This window comes from Prionailurus bengalensis, chromosome E2 (assembly GCF_016509475.1).
Source record: "Prionailurus bengalensis isolate Pbe53 chromosome E2, Fcat_Pben_1.1_paternal_pri, whole genome shotgun sequence".
Classification (NCBI taxonomy): Eukaryota; Metazoa; Chordata; class Mammalia; order Carnivora; family Felidae; genus Prionailurus; species Prionailurus bengalensis.
In genome coordinates, this window is record NC_057352.1 from 16,719,726 (window position 1) to 16,735,874 (window position 16,149).

Genomic DNA, 16,149 nt, shown 5'->3' on the forward strand with positions numbered 1-16,149 from the left:
ACTGGTTAAATGACAGTAGATTGTGGAAGTTATATATGTATGATGTTAATACCTAGAACAACTACTAAAAAATCCATAGAGATACACTCAAGAACTCTAAAGTAGAATTCTAAAAAAATATGCTGAAGTAACCCACAGTAAGGCATGAAAAGTGACAGAGGAACAAAATAGACGGAACAAAACAACCAAATGACAGATCAATGTTCATAGCAGGTTTTTATAATAACCCAAAACTGGAAATGCAAATGTCTTTCAAAGGCTTGATGGTTAGAGAAACCATGGTATATCGATACCATGGAAAACTACTTGAGAAATTTTAAAACCAGAAAAACTTTATCTGTAATAACTGGGATTTATCTCAGGGCATCAGGTTGAATAAAAAAACACCAATCTCAAAAGGTTATATAGTGTAGGTTCCATTTATAAAACACTCTTGATATTAAACAGTATATTATAGAATATAATAATCTCGAGATTATATATTAGTGCTTGCCAAAGGTAAGGAGTGGGAAGCACAGAGGGGAAAAGGGTTATGGGTGTGACTACAAAGGGACAGAACAAGGAATATTTGTGGTGTCAGAAGTTCTGTATGTTGATTGTGGTAGCAGAGAAAAAATTGGAGTGGTAGTTAGGAGATAAAATTGTTTAGAACTACATTAACACACACAAGCGCATGCAAAACCAGTGAAATCTACTAACGTACAGATTGTGCCACTGTTAAATTTGATATTGCACTGTAGTTATGTAAGATTTAACATTAGGGAAAATCGGACATAGGGCACACAAGCTAAACAGTACTATAGGGTATTGTTTCTGCAACTTCCTATAAACCTGTATTTCTAAATAAAAACATCTTTTGAAAGTCCCAGTAGAAAACAAATAGACAAAATATACGAATGAGCTATTCACAGAAAAGTTAATTTGAGTTCCACATATATTTGAAAGGCCTGAATATATAACATTTTAGATGTGGTACAAGAAGAGCTTTCACACCCACTGGGCACGTACGTCACACATATAAAATCACCGTCATGTGCATGACCATTTAAGGATTCAGAAACCAAATAAAGCTTTGTTGAGATATGCGAAAATTCCCTCTGGTCTGATGCAGGCATCTATCCTTGGCTTGCTTGACATGTCAGAACATTATTCACATTTTACAGTAGGTATGAATGGCCCCTACTCAATCTGAAACCAAGCCAAATATAGGTTTTGGGTTTTTTTCCCCAAGTGGAGAGCCAGTTATTCCAACAATTAACTATTTCTTTAGTTTCTTCACTGCCTTCAGCTAAGGAAGAAGTTGTGTTTGAAATAAACAATTTTAAAATTGGCATCAACACACACACACACACACACACACACACACACACACTGAATCAACATTGTGAGGAGAGGGTAAGCAAAGTGTCATCTTAATTCAGGTTTTGTTTGTGTATCAGTAAAGAGAATTTCCTACAAATTTTAGTTTTGACCATAAAGAATCCATTTTCAAGTTGTTTCTATAGGTCGTGTGCCATTTTGGTTCTTATTTTAGAGAAATTAGGAAAATAAGGAAAGGCAAAAAAGAATACAAAAATAGCAACATAATCTTGACAACCTGATTTGTTACCACCATTATATTTGCTTTCCTTTCTATTAAAGAAATGTTACAGGTAAATATAACAATTCCATCTAAAACCCTCCCATTTCCTGAAAGGCAACCAATGTCATATGTGGATTTATGACCAATACACAGTACCGTTCTTTGCATTATTTTATTAAACTTATACAAATGTTACATCTTCTCATTGTACATTTTGCTTTTTCCTCTCAATATTATATACTGTGATCTACGTAACTATATGTCACATTTATACCTTCTAAATATTGTATTCTATCATAGCAATAATTACGTGGTATTAATTTATCATTCTACTGAGAATTTATGTCCAATTTAGTGTAATACAAACCACAATGCAGTGAACAGAGATGTGTATCTCGTGCCTCTGTATGTGTGCCTCTGAAGCCAATACACCAAAAGAGAAATGACAGCTTCATATTTATGTGTTCTTAGAGTAATCCTTTTACTCTAAAATAATAAATCTATTTTACTTTCATCATAGTTTTAGAATTTTGCTTATTATATTCTGGTCTTCAATGTATCTGGAGTTTATTTTTGTATATGGTATAGAGAGCTATCATTTTTTGTTCATATGAATCTTCCATTTATTGAATAGGCCATTCTTTCTCCAGTGACTTCAGTAGCACTATCATACACAAAATTTCCATATCTCCTTTCTCCAATCCTTGTATCTGCTAATTTACTTAACAAGAACACATTTAGACACCAGCTTTAAATAAAAGTACATGATGCTATCTAGTAGACTGTGCCTTCTCTTTTTTCACTGTTGTCTCTGCTATTTGTGGTCCTTCATATTCCTATGTAAAACTTTAAATCAGTTTGCAAAATTCTTAAAATATAATTAGTGAAAACTTTGAGTGGAAATACCTTAGAGATGAGAGAATTTTTGTTTTTAAAAATGTCACCTTTTTCAGACAATGTTATTTTTCTCAAAATTTCAGGTGTTATTTTGTGCCCTTGAAAATGTTTTATAACTTTATATGTATATATGTGTGCCTGGTAATTCACTGTTGTGTTTATCCTTAGACATTTTATATCAACATATTTTTGAATCAAATATTTCTTGTGTAAGAGGTTATTTTTATAGCTTCTCTTTTCCGCCAATCTTCTTCTTACTTAACACATTGGCTAGGAGCTCAACTGTAATATTGATATGCTGATAGTAGATATCTTGTTTCACATTTTAATAAGAATGCTGAATAAATATCTTTAGATATCTGTGAAGGTTTTTGATGTTCAGCTTTGTCACCTTGGTAAAAATACTCCTTGTTTCATAAATGTGTGACTTCTTCAAAAAGGCTTTCCACAGTCATAGTTTTCTGTTCTAGAACTGATTATGTGAAAGGAGATGCTAATTCTTTCTAAAGGCTTTTCCATATTCACAATATTCATAGTGTTCTACTGAGTATGAATTCTCTGGTGTCTAACAAGGTGTGACTTTTGGCTGAAAGCCTTACCACACTCATAACAATGATAAGGCTTCTCACCTGTATGTTTTCTCATATGAAGTGTAAGAGATGAGATTTGAGAGAAGGCTTTTCCACATTTACTACAGTCAAAGGGCTTCTCACCTGTATGACCTCGTATATGTATAGTAAGGGATGAGCTTTGGGAGAAGGCTTTTCCACATTTATTACATTCATAGGGTTTCTCACCTGTATGGCCTCTCATGTGGACAATAAGAGAAGTTCTTTGAGAGAAAGCTTTTCCACATTCATTACATACATAGGGCTTCTCACCAGTATGACTCCTCATATGTAAGTTGAGCAATGAGCACTGAGAGAAGGCTTTCCCACACTTATCACATTCATAAGGCTTTTCTCCTGTGTGACTTCTCAGATGAAGAGTAAGGGATGCAATTTGAGAAAAGGCTTTACCACATTCATTACAATCATAAGGTTTCTCTCCAGTGTGAACTTTCTGATGTGTAATAAAGTTTTGCTTTTGGCTGAAGGCTTTACCACATTCATTACATTCATAGGGTTTCTCTCCAGAATGAATTTTTTCATGTGCAATGAGATTTGATTTCTGGCTAAAGGCTTTGCCACATTCCTTACATATGTACGGTTTTTCTCCAGTGTGAATTCTCTGGTGTCTAACGAGATTTGACATTTGAATGAAAGCTTTCCCACATTCATTACATTCATAAGGTTTCTCTCTAGTATGAATCTTCTGGTGTGTAATGAAGTTTTTCTTGTGGCTGAAGGCTTTTCTACATTCCTTACACTCATAAGGTTTTTCACCAGTATGACTTCTCATATGTACAGTAAGGGCTGAACTCTGAGAGAAGGATTTTCCACATTCATTACATTCATAGGGTTTCTCACCCGTATGAATTCTTACATGTATAATAAGCATGGAAAATTGAGAGAAAGCTTTTCCACATTTATCACATTTATAAGGTTTTTCTCCTGTATGACTTCTCATGTGAAGAGCAAGGGATGCAATTCGAGGGAAGGCTTTACCACATTCATTACATGCATAAGGTTTCTCCCCAGTATGAACTTTCTGATGTGCAGTGAGGCTTTGCTTCTGACTGAATGCTTTCCCACATTCATTACATTCATAAGGTTTCTCTCCAGTATGAATTTTTTCATGATCAATGAGATTTGATTTCTGGCTGAAGGATTTCCCACATTCCTTACATGCATAGGGTTTCTCCCCAGTATGAATTCTTTGATGCCTAATGAGATTTGACATTTTAATGAAAGCTTTCCCACATTCATTACATTCATAAGACTGCTCTCTACTATGAGTTTTATGATGTTTAATGAGTTTTTCCTTGTGGCTGAAGGCTTTTCTACAGTTTTTACATTCATAGGGTTTCTCTCCAGTATGAATTCTGAGGTGTCTGATGAGGTCCAAAGTTTGACTGAATCCTTTCCCACAGTGATTACATTTAAAGGGGGTTACTACAAGATGGGATGGATTAATGACAAATGATTTCATAGGTTCATTATATTCAGAATGTTCCTTTCTTATAAAGATTCTATCACTATTATGACAGTCAAAATCATTATGTTCTAAACACTTTCCAAATAAGTCATATTCATAGAGATTGTGACTGGAAGGAAAAAAGTCCAAGTTAAGAGGAAATGCATTGGCAAATTTCTTATGACATTCAATGACTTTTTCTTCAGTCAGTGTTTTTGTGAATTTATCTTCAAACTGTGTCAAAAGTCTGTCCTGGATTTTCTGATGCTCATCAATTCCCCATACTTCTCCTAAAACAGATTGCAAATAAATATCACTTGAAATATTTTCCACTATTGTAACGTGAAGAAAATTTCAGAAAATATGCTATTATGGGATTGATTCTTGGTTTAAGATGTAGTTTCCCATTATAAAGCAAATTCCAAGTGCATGTATCTCCTATTTCCTTAGCTTTAGGAAATTCCAGGAAAAATATGAGTGGAGGAAGACAGGAATACAAATAACTTTGATTGTGTTTAAAAATAGGATCTGAAACAAAACAGATAAACTGTTGCATAAATAAAAGGAAGAATGCAGATGTACCAATAAAGTTAGAAATGACACAGGAAAAAACAAAAACAGGAAGTTAAAAATCATAAAACTATTTTGCAGGACTCTATTAAAACATAACTTTATAAACTGCTTGACATAAGTAATTTTCTGGAAATGCAAATTACCAAAACTGTACCTGTAAGAGGTAGAAACCTATATAAACCAACTTCCACAAAATGAACAGAAAAATACAAAAAAGCAATCCCTCAAAAACAAAACAAATCAAAAGGTCCAGAGAGGTTCACATGGGCATTTGAACAAACATTTAGGGGACATTTGCTTTCATGCTCTGCAGAATGTTATAAAAGAAAAAAAAAAGGAGAATTCCCAGTTTTGTGCATGTGAAACAAACATAACATTAACACCAAAATCTGACAAAGATGACAACCAAAAAAGCAAACTATACACCAATTTTACTTATGAATATCAATGTAAAAATTCTATCTAAAATATAAAAATGACCAAGAAGGAAAAAAAGTGACCTAGAGCACATTAAATATACATCATAATTGAGGAGGTTTTTTTCATGTACATATATATGTTTTGCTACTAGAAAAATCTGTTTCTAATCAGCAAATACATTAATAGGTCAAAAGTAAAAAATCAAGTAATCATTTCCAAAGGTATATTTAAAAGTTATAAAACTAAATATCTATTTTCCATAAAGAAACCCTCAAAAAATGGGACTACTTATTTAACTTCAGAAAAAGTACAGTACAGCTTAAACACTTACAGTACACTTAAATCACAATTTTTAATAAGAAAAATCCCCCCCCTCCACAAAAAGGAAAATCCCAAAGTACTACATTAAAGTTAGTACTATCACCACTACCGTACTGGATAGCGCATTAACAGAAGAAGAAATCAGAGGTATAAAAACTTGGAAAGTAGAAGATTAACATTTTGGTCAACAATAAAACAACTTACCTACAAAATCAAGAGTGAAAAATCATTATAAAATATAAAAACTTCATTATATTCACTATATATAGGAAATTAATATTTAGTTTCAATAATATTCATATATACACAACTATTTAGAAAACATAAGAATCATAATCACAAAAAATATGAAAAACATGTGAACAAATTTAATAAGAAATGTTGCAAAATTACAGAAAACTAAAATGCACACACACGTGACCAAATGGAAAGGTGTTATGGGCTGAACTGAATGTACCACAAAAAAGATATGTTGAACTCCTAATGCCCATACCTCAGAATGTGAAGTTATTTGGAAAGAGGATCACTGCAGATGCAATTAGTTAAAATGAGGTCATTCTGGAGTTAGGGTGACTCAATCTACTATGACTGGTGTTCTTGCAAAAAAGGATTCAATGTGAAGAGACAGAAACACAGAACACCATGTGAAAATAAAGACACAGACTGGAGTTATGGTATCACAAGCCAAGGAATGTCTGGGGCTACTAGAAGCTGAAAGACACGAAGGAAGGGTCGTTCCACTACAGGCTTCAGATGGTGCATGGCCTGCCAACACCTCGATTTAGTATTTTTAAGCCTCCAGAACTGTGAGAATAAATTCCTCTTATTCTTTTTTTTTTAATTATTATTTTTTTAATATTTATTCATTCTTGAGAGACAGTGTGAGCGGGCGAGGGGCAGAGAGAGAGACACAGAATCTGAAGCAGTCTCCAGGCTCTGAGCTGTCAACACAGAGCCCAATGTGGGGCTCAAACTCGTGAACCACAAGATCCTGACCTGAGCAGAAGTCAGATGCTTATCCTGACTGAGTCACCCAGATGCCCCTAAATTCCTGTTATTCTAAGCCACCCAATTTGTTGTACTTTGTTATGGCAGCTCTAGGAAGCTAAGAATAAAGGCATTATCACATTCCTGGAAGAGAACATTCAATACCGAAAATAACACTTACTCATAAGCTAACCTAATTTCAATAAAAATGTTTGAAAATACAGGTAACAGCTCAAAGGAAAATGAAGATAACGGTTGTCACCTTAGAGAGGAAATGTATAAGAGAAAAACTACTTTTCAATATGTCCTTTTGTACTATAAGCACGTATTATGTATTTTAAAAAGTAAATAAAGTTCTGAATACTGCAGTAATAAAGTGAGAAAAAAAAGGGCAGGTTAAAATTGGATCACAGAGCTGGAACATAAAACTGGAAGAGCCTACTTAGCATGACTGGATAGGGAATACATATGTACTGTGAGCAGAAGGGAAAACAAAGAGTGAAAAATTGAGCTTAAATACGGTAGAAGAAATACATGAATTATCTCATCCCACTCCCAAGCACACCAATGTGAGATAAATAAGGAAAAACATATCAACTAACAAAGACAAAGACCACTCTACCCTAAAGGAGATGAAGGATCACTTAAGAAATGAAAGCAGAGGGGCGGTTGCATGGCTCAGTCAGGTTAAGCATCCAACTCTTCATTTAGGCTCAGGTTATGATCTCACTGTTGTGGGATTGAGCCGAGCCCTGTGTCAGGCTCCATGCTCAGCTTGGGATTCTCTCTCTCCCACCCCCCTCCCCTGCTTGCTCAGTCTCTCTCTCTCTCTCTCTCTCTCTCTCTCTCAGGCTCCATGCTCAGCTTGGGATTCTCTCTCTCCCACCCCCCTCCCCTGCTTGCTCAGTCTCTCTCTCTCTCTCTCTCTCTCTCTCTCTCTCTCTCACACACACACACACACACTAAACAAACATTTAAAAGAGAAAAAAATGAAGCAGACATGCTGTAGAGTCAGGGACATGAGGCAGAGGAATACAGAGAAAAGGACCTGGCTCAGCATAGAGAGAATAAGTGCAGGTCTACGTACTGAAGGATTACATTCAGTTCCCTGTTGCTTCTTAGATCTGAGATGGGAGAATGGAGATTTTTCTCTCTCTGCCAGACTGATAATAAAGGAAGGGAAAAATTACTGTGAAATTGTAAAGCAGGTAAAGTTAGACAGTTGGTTGCAGATTACAAATGTAGAAAAGAAGGCAGAATACTAAGCTTTTGGGTCACTTCAGTTAGGGAAAAAAGAGCTTAATTAAGCAAAAGATTTTGAAGAAGGTACAATTAGGTTGCCAAAGTACTATTCCAACAGAAGTGAAAGGGCCAGAAAGATGTAGGGGAAAAAAAGCCAAAAACAAAATAAAGGAGAATTTCTAAAAATACAAAATACTGCTACCGAATATTTTTTTTAAAAGCAAATGAGTTAATAGGGAGCTGCAGAGAGAAGAGTAATTTGGAAGATATATCTGAAGTAATTACTGAGAAGGCCAAACAGAGAAATAAGGAGACAAAAAATAATAAAGGAAATGAAAAAAAATATGGAGGAAAAAAGATCTAGCTTCTATCTTTAGGAGTCCCAGAATGAGAGTGTTGAGAAAATGAAGAAAAGCCAATATCTGATGATGTTAGCTGAGGAATGTGCAGAATTAATGAGGACAAAACAGGAAAATACTATGGTAATTTTATACCAACAGATTGGAAAATACAGATAAAATAAGTTGTTATACAGACTACCCTGGAACTTTAGTATATGGTAAGCCTTTACAGATAGAGAACAAACTTAAATATTTATAGAAATTACATTGTTCAACTCTGTGAAAATTAATTTGAAAACCAGAATTAAGTAATTTTCTAGAACAATACAACCTATTATGTCAAAAACTAATGCCAAAGGAGACAAAACATCTGCGTAAAATTTATAAAGTAATAATGGAAAAAAGCTGTCAAAGCACTTTCCCTTGATAATCCAAAAGGTCCAAATGGGCAAACAAGTAAGATAAACCAAAACTTTAAGGGAGTTATACACCAGTGCTATTATAAGTATTCCAGAACAAGAAGAAATGGTTCTAAATTCTATTTAGGAAACCAGTGTAAAATTGACTTCAAAGCCTGAAAAAGTTAGAACAATTATTTAAATTCATGACAAATATGTGAGGATGAGTAATTACTAAGCAAACATACTAAGAAAACATAATTCACGCATATACATAAAAGGAAAAGATCACAGGGTAATCTCCTGTAAAAAAGATGGTTATTTTAACTAAATGAATATTAAAGAAACTTAGGGTGGCAAAGAGTACTTCAAAGAGGAATGACCAACTGTGAAAAAATACTGGAACAACATACAACAAATAAAAGGCTAATCACATCAATATATTCATACAAATTAAGAATTCAACAGAAAAAAGGGCAGAAGACAAACCATTTATAAAGAAACCATTTTTAAGCATATGAAAACATCCTTCACAATACCATAATAAAGGAAATACAAATTTAAACTGTAATAAATTGTTTTTCACCTATTAAATTGGCAAAAATTTTTAAAATTCTAAGACTGTGTTGGCAGAAATTTTTGGTTGAAATAAAAATGTTTCCTTGGAGGGCAAAAAAAGACTTGGCAATATCTACCAAACTAGAAATATATGTATAAATGTATGTATGTATTGTCTACATGTGATGAATGTATATATAAGTATGTATGTATACATGTGTGTATAACAAATGTGTGCACAAATACATGACAAATGTAGCAGAAAATGGAAGCTAAGAGAAAAGTATCACAGACTTTAAAACTTATTGAGTAAAAGGGTTGTAGCCATTACTAAAGTATGAGAGCAAAAGCTAAAAATACACTGGGAAATGTGCCTGTGAGCACAAAATATAATGCTATGGCATTTACAATGAAAGGAGAAGATAAAGTAGAAAGGGCTACGAACATCAACAGTATCCGAACAACTACAATTCTGTGAATATCTGAATGCAAAGGGAAAGGATCCTATGTAATAAGGTGGGCAGAGACTGAAGATGCTAATAATAGAATGACTGTCAAAGTAAAGATGGAAATGAGTTAGGAAATATTGATATCTAGCACACAAGTAAAAAGGCTAACTGGTCCTTTAAGTTCTGAGGAAAGAAGAATGTTATCTAGAAAAGACATCTTAAATTAGTAAAGAATTCAGAAGTTCACAGAAATTATCTCTATTAAAGTCTACAATCTTTAAGAAAATATTTTTGAAGACTATTTCAGAGGGCCATGGCTTAACCATTAAAGGGGCATGGCCCCTTCTCACCTGTCTGGTTCCCTCCCTGACTAACCTGGACAGTGTCTCCTTAACACTTCTTCCTCCACCACCCAAGGTTCTTCTTCTTGCTCCAACTTGAAAATCACATCAGGTTTGGTGAATGGACAGCCTGTCAAAGAGAAGTAACATAACGTTTGGGCACAAATACCAGGAACAAAAAAATCATTCAAGAATTGAGGCTAGCCCAGACAAACCAGGCTTTCTGAAGGACAAGAAAAGTGTGGTTTTGGGGATGCTGCCTCTGAAACATAAGCAAGGATGACATTTTATTTTAAAAGCTGCAGCATGCACACTCATACGAGCAAAGGCACCTAAAGGCCAAACTCACTCTAACATTTAAAGGTTCCACAAATTTCAGAAATTTGGAGAAAAAAAGGTACTTCACTCCCAGAATTTGAGTTATAAAGGAAACTACCCTTACCCACTGTGATTAAGTTGTTGTAGTTTTCTAGCATCACATTCCGGTACAGGTTCCTTTGAGCAAGATCCAACTGTTGCCACTCTTCCTGGGTGAAGTCAATAGCCACATCTCTGAATGTCACTGTCCCCTGTAACAACATACTCCTACTCAACCTGAAGTCATCCATCTTAAATGATGTGGACAAAACAAATTGAACCATGTTCTCACAGTATGCAAAGGTAATACGTTATTTAAAATTTTTCCTGGTTTTGCTATTTTCTAAAAGAAAAAACATTAGCAACATTCTGTCAGTTTATGTTCATTCACAAAAAAATTTTTTTAATGTTTATTTTTGAAGGAGGGTGAGACAGAGTACGAGCAGGGGAGGGTCAGAGAGAGAGACAGGGAGGCAGAATCTGAAGCAGGCTCTAGACTCTGAGTTGTCAGCACAGAGCCCAACCCAGGGCTCAAACTCACGAACTGCAAGATCATGACCTGAGCCAAAGTCGGACGCTTAACTGAACCACCCAGGCACCCCAACAAGCACGTATCTTTAATACCTACCATGGGTTAAAGAGATCCAGGGGACCAATTTATAACTGAGTATAGAAAATGGGGGGATATAAAACTTAACTGGTCTGGGAACTCACTGGATGCCTGTGACTCACTGAGGCAAGAGAAAATGAAAACTTGTTTGGATGGAAGCAGAAGCAGGGAGAGAATGGTATGAACAATTTGAAGTACAGTAGTAGCTGAAAGTATGGTTCATTAGGAGAAATCTAGAAAAATTAGGATTTATTGTTCATAAGCCTAAAATAAGTGCCCGCAGGAATGAAAACGGGATATGATTGCTAACAAAGTTCACATATATTGAAAAAAGAGGACAATAGCATCATACAAATACCAACAGACAAATTTAAAAACTCATTAAAAAAGTTTTTTAAATAGTCTGAACTGGAATTACAACTAAAACCATGAGAAAACAGTATCAAGAAAGCTTTAGAATACTTTCCAGAATACTTTCCAGAAACTGGTGACAAGTTTCTTGAGAGCAATAACTGCAATGTTCAGAAGAGTATAAACATAAGAAAAAAAATCTTCAACAGCAATAGAACAAAGAGGGCTGTCCAAATTTCCTGCCCTTTGAAGAATTTCTGAGAGACTGGGTGGGATAAAAAGGGAGCTAATTCACAATCAGTGTTTCTAGCATTTTATTTCTAGGTTTAAAAGGACCCAGTGAATATGAACATCTACTAACACTAAGGGTTCGGAGTAGGCTGTGGGATTGATACAAATCCTCTTTTGGAATCCTTCCTAATAAGTATCAAGGCCTTTGAAATAAACAAGTTTAAGAAACCAAAGGCCATATGGCTGAATAAGACATCCCTCATTTGTTTCCCTGCCTCAGCAACAATCTGGCTTCCATCTATGGACATGAAGTACCTTTGCAGGAGCTGTTGGGTAGAGCACCATATGTCAAGAGACTCAGGGGGAGACTTGCCTACTTATGCATTGGGTAACAGGCATACAAGACCTCAGCCCCTGTGTGGACCCTGTAGTGACCCATGAACCAACTCTAGCCCCTCTTGGCTGTGGTCCAGGACTCCTGGAAAAAAAACTGTCTTAAACAATCACCCATGAACAACAGAACTTTTGTGGAAATCCAGGTTTGCAGCAGAGAAATTCCAGCATATTGTCAGAGCAAAAACTGGAGGAGTTTGGACTCATCACAGAGGGTAAGAGGAAGAGTTTGACTTTACTCACATCATCTATCCCTCAAGGCTGCACAGCTTAGGACCATGAGGTATTTTCTTGGCCAATGAATTCATCTGTGGAGTGTATATGAGTGACTTGGTTTCCTAGCTATGTGGGACAGTGCCAGAGTGGCTCATCTCTCTCTTACCCCATCCAGAATACTGAATTCTGGGCTACATGACTAAAGGGTAGAATGAGTATGGGAAAGCGACAGATAGGAGTCTTAAAGGGCATTAACGGGATCCATATCTGGGGCACCTGGGTGGCTCCATCTGTTAAGTGTCTGACTTCGGCTCAGGTCATGATCTCACAGTTGTGGGTTCAAGTCCCGCACTGAGCTCTGTGCTGACAGCTCAGAGCCTGAAGCCTGCTTCGGATTCTGTTTCTCCCTCTCCCTCTGCCCCTCTCCTGCTCATGCTTGCTCTCTCACTTAAAAAGAAACAAACATTAAAAAAATTACATTAAAAAAAAAAGGGATCCAGATCTTACTGTGTTGCAAACTCCACTAAGAAGCCTACTCATGAACTGCTGCATGTATTTTACCTGTAGATCCTCCTCCCCCATGGGCACCCTCAGAATTCTGTAGGCTTCACCCCCCCCTCCCACTCCTATCTTGTAGCAGAGAGCCCCAATCTGAGTGCAGACCAGGGAGAGACCACAAACATGAGCTTTAGTGCCACCTTTGGGAAAACAAAGAAGAAGCTGTCAGCAGTGGTGTGCTGGCAGATCAAGAGAAGGCATCCAAGCTTCAGAATTCTGCCACAAGGAGGAGAAAGAAGAGCGGAGCAGGTACATCCATAGAATCTGAGAAAGCCTCAAAATCCCTAGCAGTGCTGACAGAAGTTATTTTTCTCCTGAACGTGAAGACTGGAGGAGGTGACTGCTACTTCAAATGTGAAGACAGCAATGCAAAACTTTAAGGAACATGAAAACATCAAGGATACACGATACCACAAAAGAATCACAATAATCTACCAGAAACTGATCTCAAAGACATGGAAACATGCAATTTACTCAATAAAGAATTCGAAATAGCTGTTTTATCTATTTTTGATTTTTATTTATTTTAAATTTTTATTTCTTGTTGAGAGAGAGAGAGTATGAGTGGGGGAGGGACAGAGAGAGAGGGAGACAGAATCCAAAGCAGGCTCCAGGCTCTGAGCTGACAGCACAGAGCTCAACACGGGACTCGAACTCACAAGCTGTGAGATCATGACCTGAGCTGAAGTCAGGCACTTAACAGATGGAGCCACCCAGGTGCCCCATTATTTATTTATTTTTAATATTTATTTATGTGGAGGGGAGGGAGAGAGGGAAGGAGAGAGACAGAGAGAGAGAGAACATGAGCAGGGGAGGGACAGAGAAAGAGAGAGGGAGAGAGAATACCAAGCAGGCTCCATGCTCAGTGCAGAACGTGACATGGAGCTCAATCTCAAGACAGTGAGATCATGACCTGAGCCGAAATCAAGAGTCAAATGCTTAACTGACTGAGCTACCCAGACACCCCTCAAAATAGTTGTTTTTAGGAAACTCAAAGAGCTATAAGAAAACACAGAAACATAATTTGATATCAGAAAAACATACATGAACAAAATGATAAATTTCAGAAAGAAATCATAAAAAAGAACCAAACAAATTCTGGAGAAGAATACAAAAAAATGAAATGAAAAATGCACTAAAGAGCACCAACTTAATAAATGACATAAATGACAAGCCTACATGTAACACAATACTTAATGGTAAAGGGTCAGTAACAAGGTGAAGGTGCCCACTCTCACCACTCCTATTCAACACGGTCCTGGAAGTCCTAACCAGAGCAATCAGGCAAAAAAATGAAATAAAAGGTATCATGGGGCACCTGGGTGGCTCAGTCAGTTAAGCATCCAACTTCGGTCAGGTCATGATCTTGCAGTTCGTGAGTTCAAGCCCTGCATCGGGCTCTGTGCTGACAGCTTGGAGCCTGGAGCCTGCCTCAGGTTCTGTGTCTCCCTCTCTCTCTGCCTCTCCCCCCTCATGTTCTGTCTCAAAAATAAAAATAAAACATTAAAAAAAAAGAAATTAAAGGTATCCAAATAGAAAAGAAAGAAGTAAAACTGTCTTTGCAGATGATATGATCTTACATATAAAAAAACTCCCAAAGACTCCAACAAAAAACTGTTAGAACTAATCAATGAATTCAGTAATCAATATACAGAACTCAGCTACATCTATACACTAACAACAAAGCAATTGTAACAATATGAAAGAAAACCCTATCCATAATATCATCAAAAACAATAAAATACTATGAAATAAATTCAACTGAGGATATGAAAGATCTGTATAGTGAATATTACACTTTGATGAAAGAAATGGAAGAAGACACAAATGGAAAGACATCCCATGTTCATGGATCAGAAGAATTAATATCGGTAAAGTGTCCATACTTCCCCAAACCATCTACAGATTCAATGAAATCCCTATTAAATTCCAACAGCTTTTTTTCCACAGAAATAGAAAAAGAAAAAAACACTAAAATTTGTATGGAACCACAAAAGACCCCACATACCCAAAGCAATCGTGAGAAAGAACAAAGCTGGAGACATCACCTTTCCTGATTTCCAACTATAACACAAAGTTAGAATAATCAAAACAGCATGGTACTGGCATAAAAATAGACATATAGGCCAATTAGAATCAAGAATATAGAAATAATCCCATGTATACAAGGTCAATTAATATTTGACAAGGGAGTCAAAGGACAGTTTCTTCAACAAATGGTGTTAGGAAAATTGGATAATCACATGCAGAAGAATGAAATTGAACCCCTAGTATAACAGCCACTAAAATTAACTCACGATGGGTTAAAACTTACACATAAGACCTGAAACTATAAATCTCCTCAAAGAAAACATAAGGAAAAAACTTGACATTAGTTTTGACAACGACTTTTTTGGATATGACCTCCAAAGCAAAAATAATTGAGACAAGAATAAAGTAAAAAGCTTCTACAAAAAAAACAAAGGAAACAATAAACAAAGTGAAAAGGGGATCAGTAGAATAAGGGAGAAATTATTTGCAAAACATGTATCTGATATGGGGTTAATATCCAAAATACACAAAACTCATACAACTCAATATCAAAAAAATCCAACAATCTCTTGGGATACCTGGGTGGCTCAGTAGGTTGAGTGTCCGACTTTGGCTCAGGTCATGATCTCATGGTTCATGAGTTCAAGCTCCGCATCGGGCCCGCCACTGTCAGGGTAGAGCCGGTTTGGAGCCTCTGTCCTCCCCTCTCTCTGTCCCTCTCCCACTCACACACTCTCTCTCTCAAAAGTAAAAATAAACATTTATGTATATATATATACACACACACACACACACACACATATATATATATACACACACACACGTATATACACACACACATATATATATACACACACACACACATATATATATATACACACACACACGTATATACACTCTCTCTCTCCCTCTCTCTCTCTCTCTCTCTCTCTCTATATATATATATATATATATCAGACAATGATTGGAGGACCTGAATAGACACTTTTCCAAAGAAAACCTACAAATGGCCAAAAGGTATATGAAAAGATATATGACATCACTCATCATAAGGGAAATGATGATTAACTCAAAACTACGAGGTTTATCTCACACCTGTTAGGATGGCTGTCATCAAAAAGACAACAGATAAGAGATGATGAGGACGTGGAAAAAAGGCAACACTTGTGCACTGTTGGTGGTACAGCCACTATGCAAAAGAGCATGAAGCTTCCTTA

The 16,149-nt window shown here is 36.2% G+C and overlaps 1 protein-coding gene across 3 annotated transcripts in view; it reads right to left on the bottom strand.

The window, feature by feature from the left end:
- Positions 1-1,739: 1,739 nt before the first annotated feature.
- Positions 1,740-16,149, bottom strand: part of LOC122494977 (zinc finger protein 569) — a 34,415-nt gene continuing 20,005 nt past the window's right edge. For 2 of the 3 annotated variants that reach the window (XM_043600582.1, XM_043600583.1), the window contains exons 4-6: positions 10,628-10,754; positions 10,220-10,315; positions 1,740-4,845 (exon numbers count right to left, since the gene is read on the bottom strand). In XM_043600582.1, the coding sequence (XP_043456517.1) occupies positions 3,020-4,845; positions 10,220-10,315; positions 10,628-10,754 (2,049 nt within the window). In that variant the 3' untranslated portion in view covers positions 1,740-3,019. Of the gene's footprint in view, positions 4,846-10,219; positions 10,316-10,627; positions 10,879-16,149 lie in introns of those variants that run through there. The other variant, XM_043600581.1, reaches the window with a different exon arrangement.